Source organism: Stegostoma tigrinum, chromosome 1, assembly GCF_030684315.1.
Source record: "Stegostoma tigrinum isolate sSteTig4 chromosome 1, sSteTig4.hap1, whole genome shotgun sequence".
NCBI classification, from domain to species: domain Eukaryota; kingdom Metazoa; phylum Chordata; class Chondrichthyes; order Orectolobiformes; family Stegostomatidae; genus Stegostoma; species Stegostoma tigrinum.
The window spans coordinates 69,533,417-69,552,603 of NC_081354.1; the positions used below are offsets into that span (position 1 = coordinate 69,533,417).

Below are 19,187 nucleotides of genomic sequence, written 5' to 3' on the forward strand. Positions count from 1 at the left end.
TCAGTGATAAAGGTACACCCATTGTGCTATTAGGATGGGACTTTGTCACATTAACATAGAAAACAATTAGCGATATAGTTCCAAGACAAGATGGTGCTTGGATTAAGAAAACCTGCATGTGGTGGTATTCCCATCTGTCTGTTACCCTTGTCCTTCTAGGCGGAAGGCTTGTAAGCTTAGAAGATCCTTTCATCGAATGTTTAATTCTGCTCAGCGAAAAAAGAGAGGCTTATTGTAGGGTTTGCAATGGGTTATTCAAGGCAGTTTGTGAGTTGTGGAAGAGGAATTCAAAAGCTGCAGGTTGTTGGAGAAGGAGACTAGAACAAGAGGCCATTCTATGTTAGGCATTGCTGCTGTTTATAGCGTTGCCAAAGACAGCTGAACTACATGGGCTTTTTGTATTGACAGCTCCGGGAAGTCCTTGTGCAGTTTAAAAGCTCTGTGTTGTCAAGCTTCAGGGAAGTTTTGAGATTTGCTGGGGCTCAGAGGATGTAATGTGTCACAAGCATTTAAAATAGCTGAGAGAGGGTGTTGAAAAAACCACAAGCGATATTTGCTGGATGCAACCAAGCAAGATTAAAGATCAGAGAAAATTCAGGAGCCGTGCTGACTTGGCGAAGCTAGCTCTCAGTGAAAAGCTGGAGTTGTGCAGTGAATCACGATTATATTTATTAGGCTGGTCTAGTTAACTTTCTTATCAGTAGTATCCCCCAGAATGTTGATATAGTGGGTGACAGAGCAATGGTATTCAAAAGGAGATCACTAGATTCTCTCTTGCTTGGCATACATGTAGTGTAAATGTTGTTTGCCATTTATCAATCAAAACTTGAATGTTGTCCAAGTCTAGCTGCATTTAGCTGAGGACTGCTTCAGTGTCTGAGGAGTCATAAATGGTTCTCAATACTGTGCAAACATCAGTAAATATCCACACTTTTGGACTTATAAAGGTAAGGTATTTGATGAAGCTACTGAAATCGGTTGGGTTTAGGATTCTGCTTCAAAGAACTCTTGCAGAGACGTCCTGGAGTTGTGATATTTGGCATCTATCAACTGTGACCATCTTTCTTTGTGATCCAACCAGTGGAGAGTTTTACCCCAATTCTAATTGACTTCAATATTTCTAGGGCTCCCTGATGCCATACTCAGTCAAATGCTACCTTGATTTTATGTTTGGACCAGGACTGCAATTAAGTCAGGAGCAAAGTGGACCTAATGCAAGTCAAGCTGAGTGTCAGTGAGCAAGTTATTGCTGTGTAAGTATCAATTACTAGCGTAGATGAATGACACTTTCCATCACTTTGCTAGTGGTTGAGAGTAAACTGAGGCGAAAGGTCTAGGCCTGAAACATCAGCCTTCCTGCTCCTCTGATGCTGCTTGGCCTGCTGTGTTCGTCCAGCTCTACACCTTGTTATCTCGGATTCTCCAGCATCTGCAGTTCCTACTATCTCTGTTAATTGATGGATTTGGATTAGCACAGCTTTATCTGGACAAGGTGCAACTGGAGACTTTTCCACATTGGGGAAAATGGTGGCAGCATGTAACATCATTGGCCTATTAAGCTAGAGACAGAGAGCATGAATTCAAGTCACACAACAGCATATGGTGGAATTTAAAATTGAATGAATTAATCTAAAATTGAAAGGTATTCTCAGTACTGGTGATCATGAAATAATCACTAATTTTTGAAAAAAACAATCTGACTTACTAATGTCCTTTACAGAAGAAAATGTTCCATTCTGCATGTGACTCTAGACCTACTGCAATGTGGTTGGCTCATACCTGCCCTCTGAAATGGCTTGGCAATTTCAAGGCCAATGAGGGAATGGCAAAGAATAAAGGAAAGATTATATTGGTTATAATTTTACTGCAGTACTTGAACAGCTTGGCTAGGGACACAGCTAATTTTGTAATAAAAGTATTCAGTACCACTGCCAAAATTTTGTCATGGCCCATAGCCATTACAGTATCCAGTGTCTTGAACTATTTGTTGATGTCATGTAAAGTAGATAGGCCTTGTTGATGTTTGACATCTTTGATGCTGGCAATTTCAAAAGGAGACCAAGATAGCTAATCCTCTGTGCAATTCTGACTGAAAATGGTGCAAATGTTTCAGCTTTCTCTTTGTATCGATGTACTGGAAATTCCCAACCTTAAGGATGGGGATATTTGCAGGGGATTGTTCACTGGTTAGTTGTTTAACTGTTCCCCACCACTCATGACTGAATTAATGTGGCCAGACTGCAGAACTTTGGTCTACATAAAAACGTATAAATTAGGAGCAGCAGTAGTCCACACAGTCCCGTGTGCCTCCTCTGCCATTTAATAAGATCATTGTTGATCTGACTGAAATTTTAAATGGCCACATACCCTTAATAAGAATCTATCTACCTCTTTCTTAAACATATTCAAAATCTCTTCTTCCAACACTTTTTAAAGAAGAGAATTCCAAAGACGATATGGCCCTTAAAAAAATCATACTTTGTCTCATCTCTGTTTTAAATGGGTAACCCCTGATTATTAAACAGTGACCCTTAGTTATCGAGTCTGCCATAAAGAGGAAATATTCTCTCCACATCTACCTTGCCAAGGCTCCTCAGGGTCTTAAACACTTCAATCAAGTCACCTGTTAGCTTTCTATATTACAGCCGATGAAAGCCTAGTCTGTCTGACTTTTTCTCATAAAGCAAATCCCATTTCAAGTATTAGTTTGGTAATATCTGAACTGCTTCCAATGCATTGACATCCTTCTTTGAATAACTGTTAAGCAATGCTGTGCACTGACTCACCAGTGCTTTGTATAACAGAAACAAAACCTCCCTACTTTTACATTTGAATCCCGATAAATGATAATATCTGATCCATTGGTTGTGGATAATGGAACGGCTAATGGTTAGCTCTGCCTATTATGCGCTTCTGCCTTCTTGGCATGCAAATAGTCCTGTACTGTAGCTTCACCAAGTTGACACATTAGGTTTAGACCTAATGACTCTGGCATGCTTCCTACACTGTTTGCTGAGTTAATCATCACTTAGCTCCCCACCAAGCTTCCCTCCCTCCCCACCGTCCAACTCCCAAAGCCCAGATTGATTGTAATGTAGAGTGGTTATTTGTGAGCCCATCAATTTACAGATTGTGGTTGAATGCATGACCTAGTGTCTCACACACACACACACACACACACACACACACACAGACACACACACACACTCAGCATGTATACAAGACTAGGTCTCCACAAGGATCATGCAGGTGACACTGCTACCATAAACACATTACTCATTAACTTCTATCATTAAATCATGCAAGTAAATTACCTTTTAGGTGTATCCCTGAAGAGAAAGCCACTGATCTCAGCACCATCCGGGATAATAGATGAGTCATGGAAGAGAGACTTGTCTTGCAGCTGCATCTGGAAGAGCTCCTCATCTCTGGTGGGTAGTTTCTGTGTCCTGGAGTTTGTTGCTAATAGCAGCAATGATGTCACTGCCCAGGACATTATTAACATAATCCTAGACCAAAAACAGTACAATTATCAGGTAGGTATTAACAACTTTTTAAAAACATAAGACGTACTGATTCAATTACTTTTAAAAGTGTCAATGTCATTTCTAGGAGACAAATTAAACCATTTTGTTCTAAGAAGAGCTAGCACTATGAGATCTTTTGAAATTCACACACAGGATGTGAATGTCACTGACTAGGCCAGCATTTTTGCTCATTCCTAATTGTCCTTGAGAAGATGGTGGTGAGCTCCCTTCTTAACCCACTGCAGTCGATGTTTTAAATGAAGTAATGATATGTGATGAATCATTACCAATTTAGGAGCATCTCCAAGTCTCTAGGTAATAACTTTGCAATGATACCTATTGAAAATGTCATGAAACAAGGATTGCTATCTTGGAATAAGTATATATGTAGATCTGTAAAGATACACCCACATCCCTCTCTCTTTACACCCCAGTCAACACAGGTACTTTCCTTCAATTAAAGGTTGAACAGGAAAAAAAAACTTATTGAAGTTGCATTTTAGTATTCACTTGTTTCTCTCCTTTGAATAGAAATATACTTTAGGTGGATAAATTATCCAAATGTTGAAGCTATTACTTTTTAAATTAACTAGCTCTCTTAACATGTTAGTTCAAAATCCATCTCCCAATGTGAAACTGGCCAGAGAGACTACCAGCGACCCAGAGAGGCAGCAGTGGTATCCGGCTAGCCTTGGTGATCCTCTACCAAAGTGAGGCAAAAAGGAAATTATTATTTAACAATTGCTGCTGCCAAGTTTGGTGACTGTGAAATCATTGAATCAGAATCAGCGTGAAAATAACCGAGGAAAAAATAAAGTTCACACCATAATAATACATATTGCTTATTTTAGTCATGTTTCCATTTCAAAGTCAATTTTTAAAATTTGATTTTTGTCTTATTTCATTCATTCGTTCATTCTGCTCCATTTTAATTTTCCAATAAGGAATGATACTTTGCATTCTCCATTCTGCTCATCTCAGAATAAAAATAAGGGAAGAAGCATGATGTTTGGAATTGGTAGGGAAATGGAAAGATTAACTTTCACTCAGAGTACAAGAAAACTAATAACACTGAGAAGACACAATGATACCTAGTAGGAGGCAGTGCCCTTTCTGCCCTTTCTGGCTCTTATCCTGCTGTGAAGGAAATTCCTTTCATAATTCGCAATTAAAAATTGATAACTTTAAGGAAGTTATTGCCCAGGAGATCCTTTCATAATAATGAGCACACAGGACTATCAAAGGGTGACTATGGGATAGAGAATTTATTCTCAAAGTGAAGAATAACTGACAACTAGAGAATCAGCTATTACTTTCTCACAAGTGTAACTTATGTTTACATAACATTGCATTATTTCTGTATTGTTTTTATGTATTGACATTTTTTCTTTCAAAGTGGAAAATATCCAAGGCCAGTGAATGTTTTGATGCTCATCATTTAAGAGTAAATATGGAATGGTTGATTTTCTGACTTTATAATATTTTCCATCATGAAAGTGCAGTTTAACAATTAACCCTGTAAATAGCAGAACTGGGAAAACTACAAACCACCCATCTCCTCACCACCCTCCCTGTGTTCCCATCTCAGTAAACCATTATTGAACATAATGTTTTGTCAGTCCTTGCTCACTGTCAAAAATCAAAGTAAGGCCATTTGTGTTGTAATGACCAATGCGGCAGTTCCTCTGCCAGATATTACACACGGAGTGCATTTGTTAGCTGCGCTGGCACACAACATTTGAGAGTCGCAGGAAAATCAGACAGCCATAAAGCCACATTTTTGATAAGTGCTGTAAATAGGTGAGTCACCCGCTGGAAGTTCATATTTGGGCAATTAACACTTTAATGCTTCTCTAATGGAGTTTTATTTCTGTAAAACATCTCCAAGTACACTTTTCTGGATTGAAATATTTTCATAAACAATTAATGTGTAGTAGTTACTAGCTGGCTGAGTCAATAAAGTAGCTAAGAATTGTTTTAAATGTATATTTTAATCTGTTTGCTTTTAGACTAAAAAGTAAAGCATTACCCTAACATCATGTTGATATCCCAACACATTGCACTTTTTGGCTGAGACAGCCTCATCAATTTTAATCCCTTTTGGCAATTTTCCAATTTAACCAGAGTTGTAGGGCGGAAAGATGATGATCTAATCCATATCATTATTACATGTCTCGTCATATGATTGTTCAGGATTTATTATTACAAGGATACATTTTATACACCTCATAATCATTTTTCATGGCAAGATATGTTGAACAGAAAGCTGAAACTAAACAGAGTGTGTTAAATGGAAATGATAGGGCTCCATCATATGCAGGCAGGAGGCAGGCAGCTTGGATCTTTGGCCTGCAATTTCCTCCCTGGGCACAACCTAAGGATGCACTCATCCTCATAATGATCCTGATGAAGTTACTCTCAAGTTTCCTGCCAATCCTATTACAGTATACCCAAAAGCAAAAATGATATTAATCAAATTAAACAATCAGAACTAAAGAATTAAACTCACATCTTTTTAAGTATGAAGATTAAAGATTCAATTCATTCAACTATTATTCATGCATTTTAGCCATTGCATATTTAAGAACCTGCAATTGTGGAAGGTTTGCAAATTTAAATGTGACTTACAGAGTTGTCATAAAGATGTAAATAGAAAAGATCGTATGAGCCTCGGTTAGGATATTTTTTTAAAATCAAACCAATCAGTAGAACACCAGACAAATTATTTTGTTTCCTGCTGTGTCTGAAAATCTGGTTGAAATTTCAACAGAGACTTTGATCAAATGCAATTTCAGGAAACTGAAATATCAAACTCTGTAATTTAGTATGTGGTCATTATCATTGTTAGAGATATATTTAGGAGGAGAGATCAATAGAGATTTGTAAAGGTGGAGACTTGAGCATCTTGCCCATATGTCTACAACTGACTAGTTTTCAAAACTGTGCAAAGTTTCAGGCCACATATTTGCCTTTCCTCTAGTTAATATATTTCTGAAATCCAAGAAATTACAACCCATTCTTATTTTATCCTAATCTACTCCATTATGATGGTTGTTTTTGTTCATGCTATTATCAGCTGACACTCCATTAGAATTTGGATGGAAGATGTCTAGGCTTTGATAAACAAATTTCTGTTAAAACAAACAGCACTTTTGTTCCCTATTGACTTGTTGACTACAGTATTATTGCACTTAGATGCAAAATATGTGGGAATGTACAAACTCACATACCTATATATTCATATCTGCACATGCACACAGCTGCATGTACACAAATACACTCATATGTAACCCCACAAGGAAGATCAATAAACATATGCTAAGCATTAAAAAAAATCACAGTGTGTGATTTCCAGTTACATATCACCTTCTGTACAGGAAAATGTCCCAAAGCATTTCATGGGAATATAGGAAATTAAAACATTAACACAGAAGTATGTATACACATTCATAAATATGTATATATGTATGGTCTGTGATCCCATGTTATAAAGGGAACAAATTTAGGAATGACAGTAATAAAGATTCAGATAAGATGGACGGAAGTAAAGATTCATCATAACTTCTTTGCATTGTTCTTAATACCTTTATTTACAAAACCCAGAATACAGAATGCCTTATTAATTGCTTTCTCAACATAAGCTGCAACTTCAGTGGTATGTGCATATATACCCCCAGGTCCCATGCTCCTGCACACTAAAACACAGATATACATATCAATTGGGGTCAGGAGTAGGCCATTCAGCTCCTCAAGCCTATTTGAGTAATTCAATAAGATCATTGATGATGTGATAATTTCACATTCCTACTTACTTTTGATAAGTAAATTGTGAAAGGTTATCAGTAAACCATCCAACAATGCTGCTACCATTTTTAGGAGGAGAGTTCCAAAGATTCACATTTCTCAGGAAAAGAAATCACCTCATCTCTGTCTTAAATTAATGATTCCTTTATTTTTAAAAAGAGTCTCCTACATCAAGATTCTCCCATAAGAGGAAATATTATTTCCACATCAACCCTGTCATGATCCCTCTGCTCCTTATATTTTCAATCACGCCACTTTTTAATCTGCTGAAGTCCAGGCCAGAATGTCCAACCTTTTCTCATAAGTCAACCTGACCATTCCAGGTATTAGCCTTGGAAACGTTCCCTGAACTCATTCCATTTACATTTACATTCTTAGATTCTTCTTAAATAAGGAGACCAATATTACATACAATACTGCAAATGTGTTCTTACCAATGCCTGTATCACTGAAGCATCATCTTCCTACTTTAGTATTCAGTACCATTTTCAATAAATGATAACATTCTATTAGCTTTTTTAATTATTTGCTTTAACTGCATACTAACATTTTTGTGATTTGTGCACCCAGATCCCTCTGCATCTCAGAGCCCTGTAATCTCTCACCATTTGGTAACATTGAAACATAGAAAATAGGAGCAAATAAAGGCCATCTGGTTAATCGTGCCCTCTCTGTCATTGAATGTGATGATGACTGATGCTTTATTTCAATGGCATACTCCTACTTTCTCACCATATGGGTTGAAATCTTTACCACTGATTAATCTATTTCTTTCTTAAGTATATTCAGTATTTTGGCCTCCACCGCTTTCTGTGGTAGAAAATTCAACAGGTTCACCACCATCTGAGTGAAGAAATTTCTCCTCAGCTGAGTCCAAAATGGCCTCGCACACATCCTGAGACCAGACCTTTATCTGAACCTTCAGGGCCAAAGGAAGCATCATCCCTGCACTCAGTCTGTCCAGCCCTTTCAAAGTTTTATGTGTTTTAATGAACTCTCCTCTTGTTCTTCTAAACTCTAAAGAATACAGGCACAACTGACCCAATCTCTCCTCACATGGCAAACTACTAACCCAGGCAACACCTGATGAATCTTAACTGCTGAAAGTACATATGTTTTTGGATAAGGGGACAAAATCTGCACACAGTGCCCCATGTGTGGTCTCATCAAGTTCAGTAAGATGTATCTATTTTCTGACTCAAACCCTCTTGCAATAAAGGCCAAAACACCATTTCCCTGCCCAACTGCTAATTGTAACAGTGTGCTAGCTTTCAGTGACCGCTGTACAAGGACACCCAGGTCCTGTTGTACATTATTATTTTCCAATCTACTTCTATTTAAATAATACTTTCATTTTGTTTTTTCCTAGCAAATTGGAAAACATCTCAATTTTCCATGTTACACTTCATCTATCATGTACTTTCCTGCTTAACTTGTCTAAATTGTCCTGAAACTTCTTTACAGACTCCTTATCACTCGTAACCCTCACCTAGTTTTGTTTCATATGCTTTTACATTCTGCCTACAAAAATGGACCATTTTACATTTTTTTCCAATTGCCAATTACTGGATCTTTGCACACTCACTTTAACCATCTATGAACTTTTGAAAGCCCTCTTCTGTCCTCAGCTTACTTTCCCACTTATTTTTGTGTCGTTAGCAAATTTAACAACTATATCTTTGGTCCCTTAGGCCATTGTGATGTTCTGGTAGTGTCCCTACCTTTGAGCTAGGACGCCTAGATTCCATTCCCGTTCACTCCGGCGTGTGTAATTACATCTCTGAACAGGTCAATTAGAAAATATCTAGCTTTGGTCCCTCAGCTAGCCAGTTATAGAAAAAATGTAAGCTATTGAAAACTTTACATCCCTTTAGTATTTTACCCCCTGGTTAAATTGTCTTTCTTTGCTCTTCCTCTCAAAATGTTTCTCTGCAGTACATGTTACTTACCATGTGTCCGCTGATTGCACCATCCGTCCATTTCTACTGAAGACTATCACTAGCTTCTAACCGATTACAAAACACCCCAGTTTGAAAAAAGCTGCAGCCAGTCTCAGAAAACCGAAAGTAAACTCAAAATCATCCGTCTGATCAATTTAACATTTGCTGTCCTGTATGTCAGGAGACATTATAAATCAGACTTTACAATTGTTTGAGAACCCGCAACCTGCATTATCTGGAGATGAATCAGAAAATCACCACTGATGATGATGTAAAATGTACATGTTAGTTGAGGCCTTCGGTACCTCTGGACCTGCCTATTACAATGCACTGCTACCTTCCGTCTCCCCAAACCTGCAAGATATTCAGTTAACGCCCGCCCATATCCTAACTCATACTATTCTTTTACACTGCCCACTGTGCCCCTGCTTACAACTCTCACCCGCCTTTCATAGTTTTGCCTGACCTTATCCTTCCCATGTCTATAATCGTCTCCAGCCCAATAATAAGGTGAGATCTCCATCCCATCAGGGGGAATTCTAGCCTCTTGCACATTCTGGGTCTCCCACCTCTGCCACTGGTGAGTAAGATCCGAAACTTTCCAGTCGCGCTGCCTCTCCGTTCCTTCAGCACACTCTTTATAAATGACATCCGTGGCCAGGTTTTTGGTCAGCTGCCTGCTCATGGGGCGTTGATGTCAAACTCTTCCTGATAACAATACTCCCGTGAAATGCCTTGGGGGCATGTTGCTCTCCACTGTCATTCACATCCGCACGCAACAAAGCTGCTTGTGCATGCAAACTGAGCAAACTCACGTTTTAAGAATAAGATCGCATGTATTTCAGTGCAAAATACATTTTTAGTTAATGATCAGTTAAATGAAAAACGTTTACCCACAGTTTGACCCCTCTTGCATAACATCACCAATGCTGCATTGTACTCAAAGGGCCGACCTATCGAAGTGAATGGTATTGAGCAATCAAGCCCTGTACTGTAGGAACAGAGCTGGGGGCTGTGAGAGGCGCGGATGTTAGGTATAGTATCCAATCTCCAGAATACATTGATCATGACCCCTCACAAACTCAGGCATCAGATGGGATAGGGTCAGCACCTTGGGTGAGGCTGGATGCGGACTGTCAGTTGATATTTACACCCTGACTATGCCCTCCATCGCGCACAGCAAACACCTCTTACATCTCCAGACATTGCTTTTATTTATGAATGCCTGTGTTTTTTCTCTCTCTCTGGATCAATGACTGGTGATGGAAGGTCTTTCTTTGCGCCCTGTCCGCAATTGTCTAACACTTTGTCATTTGGTGCCGACTTTAAACGCATGGCCTCCTTATGAACCCAATAAACATATTTCTTGACAAGTTCATTTTCATGCCACTTCGCTTTTTTACGGTTTTTCATTATCTGGCCTCAGTTAATAGCTGCAAGCCCCGCTGCTGGTGCCTGGACACATTGCCCTCCCGTTGATCTAGTTAAAGGGGCAATGCAGACACGTTTGAGCGTCGTGTAGGCTCATGTTAAACTGCATGCCCGATGTCAAGAGAGGTTGTTTGATCATTTTCATCATGAAACGTGCTCTGTAGTCATTTTGGTATTGTCAGCGTTATTTTGATGGAGAATTGCATAAATTGACATTACCATTGCGAAAGTTTAAATTTTACGAATGCTACTGCACAGACAAGAGCCTGACTGCTCCCAGTAAACACAGTCGCTGTAATTGCAATTGGCATGGCAGATAGAGTACCCTTTTTAAACGCGCAGCTAACGCGCTTCGGGGAACATCATTATTTCCACTGAGGGCAGAAATATGAAAGTTGTATCTGTAACGAAAGAGATTGGGTTACAGCTCCATGTGTCTGTCAGTGTATAGTCTATTATATTCTGTGTATTTGGATTACAGTCACTCTTTCTCTCTCTGTCCCTCCCTTTCTCTGTCGGTGAGCGCTGGTTACAGCCTCTTTCTAACTGTGTGTATGTGTGTGTCTTTTGGGTTACAGTCTCTCTTGGCATGTCCGGGTGCATGTCCCAGTCTCTGTCTCTCTCAGACCGTGTAAATGCATGTTGGGTTACCGTCTCTGTGTCTGTCTGTGTGATTGTATGTCGAGTTACAGTCTCGTTCCCTCCTTCTCTCTCTGTGAATGTATGATGGGAAACAATCTCTGACTGCATGAGCGTTATGTTGGGTTGCAGTCTCTGACTGAATTTGTATGTTGGCCTACAGTCACTCTCTGTTGAATGTAAGTTAGATTACAGTCTCTCTGTCTCCCTCCGTGAGTGTATGTTGGGATATGTAGTCTCTGACTGTGTGTGTATGTTGGATTATAGTCTGTCTCCCTCTAAGCGTAAAATAACAAAGTGTGAAGCTGGATGAACACAGCAGGCCAAGCAGCATCTCGGGAGCACAAAAACTGACGTTTCGGGCCTAGACCCTTCATCAGAGACCCTCTTTGATGAAGGGTCTAGGCCCGAAATGTCAGCTTTTGTGCTCCTGAGATGCTGCTTGGCCTGCTGTGTTCATCCAGCTTCACACTTTGTTATCTTGGAGTCTCCAGCATCTGCAGTCCCAATTATCTCCCTCCAAGCGTAAATTGGGTAACAATTTCTCTCTGTATATGTTCGGTTGCAGTCTCAGACGGTGAGTGCATGTGTGGTGAGTCTGGCTGTGAGAGTGTACGTTGCGTTACCGACTGTCTGAATGTGCGACTATATTTTCAGTTACATTCTCTCTGCGACTGTGTGTGTTAGCTTACAATCTCTGTCTGGCTGTGTGTGTGCTGGTTTACAGTCTCTCTCTCTGCATGTTAGTGAATGGTGGGTTATAATCTCCATGTCTGACTGTGAGGTATCTTGGGTTACAGTCTCTGACTGTGTGAGTTTATACCGAGTAACAGTCTCTGCCTGTGTGTATGTTGGATAAGTCTCTTTCTGATTATGAGTGTATTTTGCATACTTTGTATCTCTCTATAAGTGTGTGCTAGATTATGATCTCTAGTCGTGAAAGTGTATATTGGATTACAGTCGCTCTCTTTCTCTCTCAGTGTATGTTGGGTTACAGTCTCTCTCTGACTGAGTGTATATTTGGTAGTAGCATTTTTGTCTCACATTGCGTTGTTGAGTTACAGTCTCTTTCGAACTGTACAAGCGTATGATGGGTTACAGTCTCTCTGACTGAGTGTATGCAGGGTTATACTCTCTGTGTGAGTGAACACTGGGTTATAGTCACGCGTTCTCCGTGAGTGCAAGGTTGGTTACGATCTCTGTATGTTTCTGATTACAGAATATGACTGTACTTTGTCTTACAGTCTCTCTGCGAATGTGTTTAGATCATTGCACCCTTCTCTGTGTTTTGGGTTTCGTCTATTTCTGCGTTTGAGTTAAATCCCCCTTTCTCTCACTGTGCTATAAGTTTTTGGTGTCTGTGTGCGTGAGTGTGTGTGTGTGTGTGTTAAAGGCATGGCTCCTCTTTGTCTGAACGTACCTGTGGTTTACTGTGTCGCTCGGAATGTGTGACAATACCTTCTAGGGTTCGAGCTCCCTCCCTCCTTACCCCCATCTCTCTCTTATTGTACGTCTGCCTTGGAGTGGGGGTGTTCTCCTTTGGCGACCATGTAGCCTGCTTTCCAACCTAAATTTTTTACATGACAGTTACCAGTAGTTACAGTCTCTCTGAACTAATGTCTGCTGTTAGTGAGATTCAACCAATGGTTTACTCCGTCCTGACCCCCAAATGCAAATTGTCGTGTCCGGCAATGGCCGAACAAACTGTTAAAGACAATTTCAATGGTCACATCTCGCATGGATTGGGCTGAGATGAACCTGAAAATGTTATTGTCGAAAACACACGGGTCAGTTGAAAGCTCGACATCTGGAACAAATAATCGCTATGTTCTGATAAGGAACGGAGCAGAACGATTGGGAAATACAGATAGACAATTATAAGGCAGTGCAATTGAAGTTTTTAACTTGTTCTGCAACCTTTTATGTATCACTGTAGTTAAATAAACAGATATTTCAGGAATGCAAGGAGATTACAGAAGTTTATAGTGCACGTTTGGAATTCCCCTTATACACCGAGAACTGTAAAGTTTATTCCCACAGCTCTTGCACTTTATCTATGCCAATTACCTAGTTGTTTCTATTCGGCTCTTACTTTCGAAAAATACATTGCTAATTAGATTATCTGATCCGGACGTTTTCCGCTCAGAAGTCATTAAGGGGCTTCCGTTTAAATAAATACTTGCTCTGCTTCTTCTGGTAACTGGGTAAACACTGCAAGTTCCACATTAGAAACTTTTTTCGGTCATTTATCCTACTATCTCCTTATATAGCTCCTTGTCAAAGTCTGTTTAAGTTGGTGCCAGTGTGGCCCTAGAACAATGCAGAATGTTGTTATACTGTCCTCGTGGATGAGTGCGACTGACGACATCAGGCTTCGCTCGACTACAAAGCAACTCTCAGCTATCAGAATGACTGCTAATAAAAAGGTCATCAGCCTGAAACATGAACTCGGTGTCTCTCCCACAGATGCTGCTGAACAATTTCAGAATGCGCTGTTTTGCCAGAAAAGGTTCACCAACATCAGCAGCACGTCGCTTTCGCACCGCTTCCTTTGTCCTTTGCAGGGGGAGGCAGTGTAGCTTGGCCCGGGGGCCCTGCCTCTGGTCAGTTTGGAAATGTAGTTGGGCGTTGGTAGCTCAAGTGACACTGTGCTGAAAGGAAGGCCATTTTAACACTTAAACACGACCCTGCAGCAATACGGTCTCTTTAAGCCTCAGAGAGTGAAGACTGAGTTCAAGCCACTATCAGTTCTTGTTTGTATTCATTCATGGGACGTCGCCGTCCCTAACCAGGGCAGTACTTATTACCCATGGCAATCGGCTAAAGGGCAGTTGAGAGTTAACCACATTGCCGTGGGTCTGATTCTGTGAATACAAACGTGAAATCAAATAATCATTCAACCAACCATTCAGAATTCTCCCAGTTCGTTTCTGGGGGAGGTCAAAAATCTCACGACACCAGGTTATAGTCCATCAGGTTCATTGCGGGTGTCACCTGAAGAAGAAACGAGGCTCAGAAAGCTTGTGTTTTCATATAAACCCCCTGTTGGACAATAAACTGGTGTCGTGTGATTTTTGACCTTGTTCACCGCAGTCCAACACCTACCCCACCAGATCATCACGTCTAGGAAAGAGGCAGGTTCCGACACTAAGGAGGTAGGAGATCAGACTTATTGGAGAGTTACAGAAAGAGAGAGATGCTGGAAACTACAATTCCTGAAATATCTGTTTATTTAACTACAGTGATCTTTGATAGGTAGGGAAACGAGAGCTTTGAGGTATGGTGCTGGGCTGTAGATCAACTCTGATCTCAGTGAAAAGAGAAACCACCCGAGGGGCCGAACGGCCTCTTCCCGCCCTAATGAAACTGAAATCCTCAGAGCAAGTGGGACAGAGAAGAGAAAAGCATTGTATTTACATAGTACCTCTCGCGTCCTCGGTACAAGGTCCTTTTCAACTAAAGAGGTTTAAGTATGAAGGGTAGTCACTATAGAAAGGTAGCATCCAATTTACACACAAAGCAAAATGTGATCGTAACCAATCCTGTGTTTTTTTTTATCATTTGTGTGTGATTGTGTTTGGGAAATAAATATTAGGCAGATCACCAGCGGAAACTCTCCTGTTCTACAGGGTGCCATGGGGCCTTTGGCAGGCAAGCTGTGCAACATCCTTCCGGACAGCACAGAGTGGCAGCCTCCAGCCTCCGGAGTGGGACAGGACAATTGGACAGAGAACGTCAAAGAAACACGCAGAGATCATGAATCGGACACTTGTGGAGGAAGAGGTGAGCATGGGAGAGAGCGGCAGGCAGACTGAAAGGAAGGGAGTGAGCCTGAAGCGAGTGGAGAGTTGACAGTGGAGGGTTAAAACAGATAACACCAACAGCTCGAACCAGAGGCGGAAAGTATAGAGGAGCAAGACGCAGACAAATATAAAAATATAGACAGTAACAAGAGACAGGGCACATACATCAATGGATAATCGTGTGTGCCGACCAGTCCCTGTCTTCGATGCTAATTGCTATTTATAAATGGCCCCTTCGGTGCTCAGGGTGAACACAGTTTGTTGTCTTTATCTATGCCACTTGCTATTGAGCCTGTCTGAATGAATGAAGGGTTGAACAGGTGGGACTTCAGGTTAGCCAGTGGTGTCGACGCAGTGCCAGGGAGCGGGAGTGCACATTTCCCCATTCTCATGCTTATAGATAGGGGTCCAGGTGCCCACCTAACATCCGCGCAGTAAATTAATTGACCCCTAACAGATCGAAACAATAAGGCATCTCAGCGCAAATGTCATCTCGATTTAAGTGACTACAAAGATTGTACTGGATTGTTCTCAATGACAACATAACATCAAACTCTTCACACGCCTTCCTAACTTTTTTTTTACTGAAGTTTTATCATTTCTGGGCGCAGCGCTAATAACAGTTAAACAACAGGTACTGCAAAGCAAAGGAGGCGATCGTTGGAAATATTTTGAACCTCTAATTTTCCCTGTCAAGTTCAAAGTCTCTATTATTAGATCGGTAATCTAACGAACTAACAGATGTATTTCAGCATATTCCCATCAGCAGGGCGGCGATGAAGGGAAACATCCCAATAAGCGCTCCTCAGAGATGGTCTTCAGTCCGATATGTGCTGCACATTCGCGTAAGGAGAGGTTGGTATTCTGTTTTGATTAATGTTGCGGTCAGCTCGCATATTGTATTAAAGAGAAGCAGAGATCAGATTACACGACAAGACCTCTTTCTTGATCCATCTCCGTTTGAACGTTGCCCGAAACTATGTTGATTAAAACAACGAGCACTAAACCACAAAAGAACTTTGTAACTGAACTAATTACATTTTTTTAATCTTCAAGGAAGTTTTATTTTTTAAAAAAATGTACGTATTGAGGCCCCTTACTATTATCCGCGAGCCAATTATACACTAGCGGAAAGACAGGCGCTTGGAAAGCTTGCATTTCTTTCTCAGTCTCATCCAACATTGCAGCTCTACCCACAGTGTGTACTGTCATTGATGTATTCTGTTAGTCATTAACAACTCCTGCAGATAGCCGTGGTTTGCGTGCTCTGGTGAAAACCACGCTTCTCTTTTTAGGATTATTACATTTGTGATCTTTTAAACTCGAGATGTTGTCGTGTTTTATTGGCCTCAAAACAAACTTGGCAAAGGCACCCTCACTCGCAAAGGTAGACACAACATAGAAACCCGAAGACGGGCGTGTGTGTTATAAGCGGGTGTTGCAATAAGATCAATTTTCCCGCGGGGGGTTAATTGCCAATTTGAATCTTCCTAGACGGTCGATATTAACGAGTTCCATATCAGCCAGACACACAGGCAGGGCAACTAGATTGCTACTCTCATATAAAGTAACCAGCTCACATCCCGCTCTCACTGCAGCGGGGCCTGAAGTCATAATGCCGAGTAATTGACAAAACCGTAACAAATAGTGCTCTGCCTTTTCACGAGATTATTACTTGGAAATTAGATTTGCGTATTAGTGTCCATATTTGGTGCCTTTACAGAGGCAGAGAGCAGGCCCGTGAAAGGGTTAAAACATTAGAGAGATACGGCGAACTGATACCCAACTGCGCCAAAGAGCTTTGAACTATGAACAGACTTTTAAAAAATAGTTAATAGTGTTTCAGATCAGTTTGTACTTTGGAGCTCGATTGATTCAACCGTTTTTCTAATCCTGGAATGTTCAGGAAACGTGAAAGCGGAGATAGGTGAAGTGAAAAGTAGACAACAGGAACTGGTGTGATTAAAAAGAAGAACAAATAAAGAATAGCTGTCGCAAGAAATTGCTGGTGGCAGAATTAGACACCTAGAGATAGAAAGAAAGGAGCAGACATCAGCTGAAGAAGCCACATCTAAAGTTGCGTCTGATCGTTATGCTCCAGACCCTCTGATGATTGCGCTGGGAGTTGGAAAGGTTTCTGGAATTATTCTGCAAGGATCAGATTCTGATGACAGATTGGAGCTTGAATTCTGATTAAAACTTGGAAGTAGATCTGTCGTCTTTTTCACCGATCTCACAGGCTACAACCTTTCAGTTTTCCCCAATTAATGAGAACGTGTTCGAACGGAGAAACAGTTACCTTCCCGGATTTGGCGAAGATGGACAGATCACGGGCATGGACTCTGTGATCAGTTTTAACCCGAGGTCTAGAATCGGAGAGCTCGTCTGGCTTTCCCCCGCTCAGATGCTGACGCTCTTTTTAGGTGTGTTTTTGATGGCGAGCGCCGTTAAGAAGCCCCCTAAACAGGTATTTAAAAGATGACGACACGGGAGCGGAGGTCGGGTTGACTAGAGCTGTACTTCGGGCATGCTATCCATAAATACAAATATACTTGCTTTACAAATACGCACGAACCAATCAACGCATATCGATTTAGTGAGCAAAAAAAGTCAGTAATTTCACATTCTCTGACGTGTGTACCACGTTTCCAAGCAACTTGCAATTTTCAATACCCCTAGTTCACTCTCACCACCACCGACTTCCCCCACCCTCCCCCCCCCCCCCCCCCCCCACTGCCGCCGCACTACTCCCGCCAACTATTAGCAAACTGTCACTTCACTGTCAAACTCCTCTATAGTACTCGGCGAGTGAGTGAACTCGATTAACATACAGTATTGTGGTACGAAGTTAGGTTTCCATTCCAAAACGACCATACGCGCTGAAAAGGTCAATGCCAATACTTGGACCTCTTCCCACTAAAGAAAACTCAAACAATGATATTTCGCAAGGCCTGGTCATATTATACAGAAAATTTCCTAGGGTTATTACCAACTCCAGACAGGATACCTGATTATTGCTGCCCCTCAAGTACAAGTGAGTGTCGATCTAAATACAAATTAAAATCCCAAATCCATAATACTTCCACGAAATTCAATGGAAATAGCTTGACGAATCACCTTGGCAGTTTTATTCTGGTGCAGTATAATCTCGAACGTGTCTATTATATACCCGTTCCAGACAGCGTATAAAAACGTGTGACTACTTGCGGGTCTCGAAATCTCAAAGTTTAAAAATAAGGCAAAAATACGTTACTCTTTCTTATCTTTCCCGAACGTATGTTGAAAAGTGAAAACGGAACGTTGGGAAAAAAAGGTAGACGAAAATTGAGATCAAAGAGGTGTGTTTAACACCGTTACAACACTTTATTTACATAACAAGCGCAAGGACTTGTATGGTCTGTGTTACTTACAACGTGCGTATATTAAGGTAATCAGCAGCATGCAAGCAACTAATTTTGCAGCAATATATGACTCTGAATGTATGGCAGAACTCAAGAAAGTTACTTTTGCAGTGACATATATTTTGCTACGCGATTTTCTGGGGTGGGGAAGCAGTGTTTCTTACCTTGAAGCAATCATTTGCATTGCAAACTTCGAATTCTTTTAGTCCAGTTTATTTTCCCTCGTTTAAAATCCCTCACTTCTTTTTGAGAAGCAGACAGGAGGGCAAGGTTAATGCGAGTGCAGTGCAGACAGAAGCTGGAGAATTGCCAGAATGAAGCTATCCTTGTTTTGTGTATGTGCCTTACCCCCCAACCCGCCCCAACCACTTCCCTCTCTTTACTAGATTCCGCAAAGCCGAGTGTGGAAGCAGCGGCGATCAGGCTGTGTGTGCTGTGGCTCGGGCGCCGAGCTCACACTCACTCCTCAGCTGGACTCCTCCCGTGCCTTGCCCCGCCCCGCCCTGCCCCGGCTTCCCACCAATCAGAGAGCAGCCCCACCCCTCTGCCAATCGAAAAGGGAGACCCCGGCCCCGCAGCCACCAATCCGCGGGCGGGATCCTTCCGGATTGGCCAATGGTGAGGTGAAGCCGGGGTCCCGCC

General features: G+C 41.2%; 1 protein-coding gene across 1 annotated transcript in view; it reads right to left on the reverse strand.

The window, feature by feature from the left end:
- ndnf (neuron-derived neurotrophic factor) overlaps positions 1 to 18,980 on the reverse strand; it is a 30,911-nt gene extending 11,931 nt beyond the window's left edge. Inside the window, exons 1-2 of the mRNA XM_048539627.2 lie at positions 18,710 to 18,980; positions 3,315 to 3,509 (exon numbers count right to left, since the gene is read on the reverse strand). Of these exons, the coding sequence (XP_048395584.1) occupies positions 3,315 to 3,509; positions 18,710 to 18,729 (215 nt within the window). The 5' untranslated portion in view covers positions 18,730 to 18,980. The remainder of the gene's footprint in view (positions 1 to 3,314; positions 3,510 to 18,709) is intronic.
- Positions 18,981 to 19,187: the final 207 nt, after the last annotated feature.